The sequence below is a fragment of the Homalodisca vitripennis genome, chromosome 3 (genome assembly GCF_021130785.1).
Source record: "Homalodisca vitripennis isolate AUS2020 chromosome 3, UT_GWSS_2.1, whole genome shotgun sequence".
Taxonomy (NCBI): domain Eukaryota; kingdom Metazoa; phylum Arthropoda; class Insecta; order Hemiptera; family Cicadellidae; genus Homalodisca; species Homalodisca vitripennis.
Window position 1 is genome coordinate 122,317,037 of NC_060209.1, and position 6,000 is coordinate 122,323,036.

General features: G+C 30.7%; 1 protein-coding gene across 1 annotated transcript in view; it reads right to left on the reverse strand.

Annotated features, from left to right (window-relative positions):
• Positions 1–5,438, reverse strand: part of LOC124358338 (FAST kinase domain-containing protein 1, mitochondrial) — a 61,673-nt gene extending 56,235 nt beyond the window's left edge. The window contains exons 1-2 of the mRNA XM_046810638.1: positions 4,360–5,438; positions 551–837 (exon numbers count right to left, since the gene is read on the reverse strand). Coding sequence (XP_046666594.1) covers positions 551–837; positions 4,360–5,152 — 1,080 coding nt within the window. The 5' untranslated portion in view covers positions 5,153–5,438. The remainder of the gene's footprint in view (positions 1–550; positions 838–4,359) is intronic.
• Between the last annotated feature and the right edge of the window lie 562 nt (positions 5,439–6,000).

Below are 6,000 nucleotides of genomic sequence, written 5' to 3' on the forward strand. Positions count from 1 at the left end.
ACATATAAGAACAATATTAAACTTTAGTTATGCAATATCATTATTAGTCTACACTTTATTTTTAATTTTATATTATTATAAAATATGTCTTATTTTAAAGATACGCATTGTAATGTTTTTTTTTTGTTTTTCTTAAAATGTTTATACTTTTTGAATATTGAAACAACAAATATTAGTGTTGAAATTTTTTCCCAAACAACCAATAAAATATTTAAGAAACCAAAAGTTTTTGATTGCATATTAATCATACCTTTAAAATTATACACCTCTAATAATTTTATTCCAAGATTACAAATAAGAGCGGAAAAGTGTATGAGGTTTAACATCTTGTATGGGATTAAAATCAGATATCAGTACAGCTGGCTCTTAAGCTGGTTTGGTTTCAAGTAATATAAATCCTGGTGAGTAGATAGGGGAAGCAAAATTTAATCACTGCAGAAAGTATTTAGAACATAAAATATTAGAGATCTACAGTACAGCCAACTTAAGAAAAGTTTCTTTTGCAACTCTGCTACTTACAAAAAGGGTTTTTTATTTCAAATTCTCTTACCTTATGCAAATCCATAAAATGAGGAAAAAATAGCTTATCCAGGTTACCACTTATCATATGAAGCAGTTTATAAATCATGAAACGTGCATCTGGCTTGTAATATATATTATTTAGCAGCAAAATAGCTTTCACAAGGATCGATGTATGACTACTATTTAAATTTCCATTCCTCAACAATTCCTCTGTTAATACTCCATATTCAACCAGCAAGTTTTCTGTCAAGTAAGGAGTTGTTGAAAGCATGCTGATGGTGAGGGCTCTGAAATCTTCACTGTTGGTACACCTATCTGAATAAACCAATTAATTATTAGTTTATAATATGGTATACAAAAGAGCACATTAGCTCTATAATCCATAGCTTAAAGAGCTACAAACCAATGTTTGTTCAATCTATTGTGACCAACCGCTCAAGCCAAATCTGAGTTTTCAATCTTAAAATACATTATATATATTTAAAATTTCATGGTTTTGTTTAGATTGAAAAACAACTTATTTTAGATATAGGCTATGGGCTTTTTATTTAGATCTTGTTTACACAAATTATACAAGACTATAATAAGAAGTATTTAGTTTAATATACACATGCATGAATATTTAGACATATAAATTAAATAATTATTTAACTGGGGAAAATGCTTTCTGTTAGTCAGGATTAATTTGTGTTGTAGGCCATATCAAATGAATACAGGATATAAACATGAACACCTAAGAATTTGATGAAATTTGGTATGAAGGTAGTCCTCATAAAGATTAGGAAAATTTCTCCCAAATATTTCAAACGGTTTCAAAGTTACGGTTTAGTAACAAAACAACTGGACATATTTTGAAATCACCATAGCTTTTCTCATAATCAAGCTAGAGAGATGGGGTGGTATTATTTTACTCAGTTTTATATAAATGCTCTTTATTTTGACATATTATATGACATACTTTGTTGCAAGAAGCTTTTTTGAAAAATCAACAGGGAGACTTCAATAAGCGGCTTACACTCGTTATTCGGTTGTTTTTATTGAACAATTCGATATGTAACAATCGTACACAATAAGAGTTATAATCTCAGTTTAGAATTATTGCTTTTAAATTCTGCATTCTTAACATTTCTTCTTGAATTAGAAGTAGATGGAATTTCAGTTATGTCTGACATAATAGAGTTGCTTTGTGTTTCACTAGTTAAAGACTTATCTCTTGATTCCGGCACCATCAAAGACTCTGCTAAAACTGGTTCTTCTTTTTTAACACTCCTGTCATAATTATTCTCTTTAATTGTTTTTTGTAATCTCTGTTTTTTGGGCTCACACTGTCCATCTTTAGGTAGCACACTAGAATTAGTGTTCTGTGCAGAGTTTTCCATCTCATTACTTGTGTTACAGTTTCGTTTCCTTCTTTTATCTTCAACAGGTGAATTATCATGGGTCAAACGTTCTTCAGTTCGACAATCAATACTCAACTCTGTGGTGACATTCTAACAGATTTCTTCTGATTTAAGGATCCTTTCTTGCTCTTTAGCTTTCTTACCTCGACCTCCTGTCTTCTTTCGAGGCTTTTTACTATCAGCAATTGTGATGGGGACATTATTACGTTCTTTCTCATTATCCTCGCGATATGGAATTTCCAATGATGTTCTGTTTTCAGCATCTACATTTTCAGATTGATTATTTTTACTTGGTTCTTCAACAGAACTTTCCACTTCCTTTGTTACACTTTCGTCTGCTATTTTGGCTTTCTTGCCCTTGCTTTTATTACTTTTCTTTACAGTTTTTCTGTCATCAAAAGTCATAGTAATAGAAGAATTAATTTCTTCTTTTTTTGTCTCATATGATTCGTTCTTAAAGCATTGTGTTTCACTCTGTTTTACTTTCAACATTTAAGGTTTCAGTGGACAAACTTTTTACAAGAGCCTTTCCTTTTCTCCTTTCAGGTTTGCTCAGATTTTTGATATCAGTACAATTTATTTGCTCGGATTCCCTTTTGGACAGAACATCATTATTTGTGATTTCAGTTAAAGGCCGACTACTAGTTTTTTGAATACTACTCACAATGTTGAATATCTCAGTTGGATTGGAACTTATAAGTTCTTTAGTTTGAATATCTATTTTAATTTCTGATTTAATTTTACTTTTGTTCTTTCTTTTAACTTTATTACTCGATTCCATCCCTATCAAATTGTTCTTTTTCATCTGTAGTGTCTGATATTTTATTTGAAGTGGATAATTCATCCTGCATGGCACACAGAGTTTGGAACATACTAGCTCTTGATCTTGTCATCCTTACCTGTATTATAATAATTACAGTAACAAGAAGAATCTCGTACATTGCAATTTTAAAAATGTGAATTTAACACTAACATTACAAAACAACAAAATCAACTATGGCCTAGACATAGATATTAAAGAAACCTTACAATATTTATAACTTGCCTAGCTTGATATCAATGATTAACTGCTTTTGTGAAATGGAGGAAAGAAGTCTCCCCATTGGTTACCAGGAACTAAACCCAAATGTTGAAGCCACTTAAACAACGCTTGTTGCTTGTGAGAAATGTTTCACGTATTTTCCTTATATTCATGACCATTTTCAAAGTCTCAAAATATTAGTTACTTCTTGCTGTTTATAGTTTACATTAAAATTACTATAACTAATAAGTTGAAATCATATGGTAAATTAAATAGATTGTAACATCAAATTATTCCTTCGGATAAAAACATCGAACCATTCGATGAAAACAACCGAATAACGATTGTAGGCTGCTTATCCCAAATCTACTTCAAAATTTTCATTATTTTCTGAAAAAGTTCATTTTTGAAAACTTTCTATAAATGGTTTATGTTCATGATCAGTGATTCTCGAAATTTTAAAGTGGGAGGCTAATGGGTTCATAGTTAAATAATAATTTAAGAAAGGGTGTTTACAAGTTTATGTAAAAATGTCATACTAAGTACTGTATCTTTACTTAATTTCATTATCATGGTGATTATCATATTTATAATTTGAGTACTTAAAAGATGGTTGCCTCTACGACAGCACTTTAGTTATTTACAAAATAATTGTTCTTAGTTGAAAATTGTTTTTATTTTATAACGTACTTTATTTGAAAATGTAAGGCGACACTTATAAATAATAAAAAAGAGACTCTGATCTAGATGATTCTTCAAGTCAATGCCAAAAAGGATAATGTGATTTACTCAGATAGATGTGCAAAATTACTTTCTATACAAAAAATTATTAGGTACATTTTCTTTGAAATTTTTACATTGACGTAAGAGAAAACTGAAGATAAATATTATTTTTACTCATATACACAGTAGACTTATTAACATCAGATAAAAATACTGTCAGTAAAACTTGCCCAACCACTAATAGTACACAATACTCTTGTATTTTTAGGTTGTGTGTACTTAGTGTAATGTAAATTTGACATGTAACCCTTGATGTTAATGATAGACAGAAGGCCTAGCTAGAGACATGCAATACAGGTTTAATTTTACTGTCTCTAAATCTTCAGTGGCTTTTTATCACTACAATGATTCAATGTAAGTGCCGTAACTTACTTATTTGAAATTGTAATTAAGGAACAATATTCAAAATGAAATTCAAAAACAACAAAAGTTTAGACTACATCTTTATTCTTTGTTTAAAATTTGTTTTTATGAGGAAGAGGGTATATTTCAATCGTCAAAACATAGTGTTGCACATTTTGTAACATATAACAAAGGCAAATGTCCAAAGTGAGGTCATAAGTTTTATTAATTTAATATGCAATGTACACAATCTAACATTGAAACAAGCCAAACAATAATCTTAAAACTCACCAAAGTTTTTATAAATGAAGGGCAACGTTTTGATTAGAAATAATTTAGACCACAATTCATCATTGTCCACAAGTGCAATTGTTAATCTTGATAGAGCAGAAAGAGGAAATTCAGCTACATCTTCATTCATGAGAAGATTGCTGATTTTTGATAACAAAGCATCAATATATGGATGTCTTAAGCTGATCCCCATTCTATTGGAATATAACACTGAACACACAAGTGCTTCAGGAGTTAATCCATCCATTTTTGAAGATATACAATATAAAACTCTTGGGAGGATTGTGTTTATATCAGACATGACATCTTTGGTTCTTCTTTCATCTTCAAGTTTGACAGGTCGAGTTATATCCCATAGTATCAAGATGCTCTGACAATAATGTTCGCTAGTAAGTGATGAAGAGTTATTAATTAAAATATCCATTAACTCTTGAACAGTGTGACACTCCTTTAACTGATTAATTATGAAATCATTCGAAGTAGGATACAGAGTGTTGCGAAACAATTCAGAATGGTCCTCTATCTCTACTGTCCTTGTCAAGGAGAAAACTTCCTCTTCTGGAATATCTCTATCAGTTTCACAACCTTGTGTTGAAGACAAATGAATGTTTTTAGATATATCTTTAGGCAATCCACTGTTTAAAGAAAATTGTCTACAATATTGTACATTTAAACTTAATAATGAATTAGAACCAACTAACCCATTCTTTATCCAGTAAATACATTTGTTGTACGTCAAATTATAACCAAGTATTTTTGAGTAAGGCAACAATTGAACAATTAATCTTGTCATTTTGCTGAATATACACCAATGGGCATATCTCAAACAATATTACGAAGCTTTTTTCATTTTGTTAAAAAAAAATTAAAAGTTAAGACTTGAGATTTGTTTGCCCCACAATATTTTAGTAATGTTCAAATCTAAATCAAAATGAACATTCACTTCCAGTTCATGCACCAAGAAACATTGTAACCTACCACTATACACGAACCATAATAACAACGCTTAACATCTAACAAACATAACCTCTTCTCCAAGACTTGGCTTAGGAAATGAGAACAGCCGATCGGTCAGCCCAGTTTCTTCGTTTGTTTTAAACAGACTTTGAGATAACCCATGGAGCCTCAAAGACCGATAAAATTTACTGTAGTTGCCCTGTTTGTTACATCAAACATAATAAAAGGTTTATACTGAATATAAATGGTAACATTTATTAGTGAGTATGACAAATATTTACAATTACATTTTCCTAATGCGTGATATATTAATATTTATTGAAGTGAAAACTTCTTTAGGCGCGTTGAGCGTTTTGGTAGAGGGTAAAATCCTCGGTTCGCGTCACCGACATGCTAATGATACTAACCTGCATGAAAAAGTCAGTCTCGCTGTGTTTTTTAACCGTAGACTTGGCCGCGGACTACTAACCTGCATGAAAAAGTCAGTCTCGCTGTGTTAAAACTGTCCCGGCGGAGTATGAAAACAGACTGCGAAAATCAGTGACCTTTACGGCTTCCTCTCGCAATTTAAAAGTGAAGCCAATGTCGTACAATTCTGTAAGATGCGTCAAATTAAAGCTCTTAATATTGGCAATCTATTGGTTACATTTTTAAATATTAAAAAAATTTCGAAATAATTTTGAT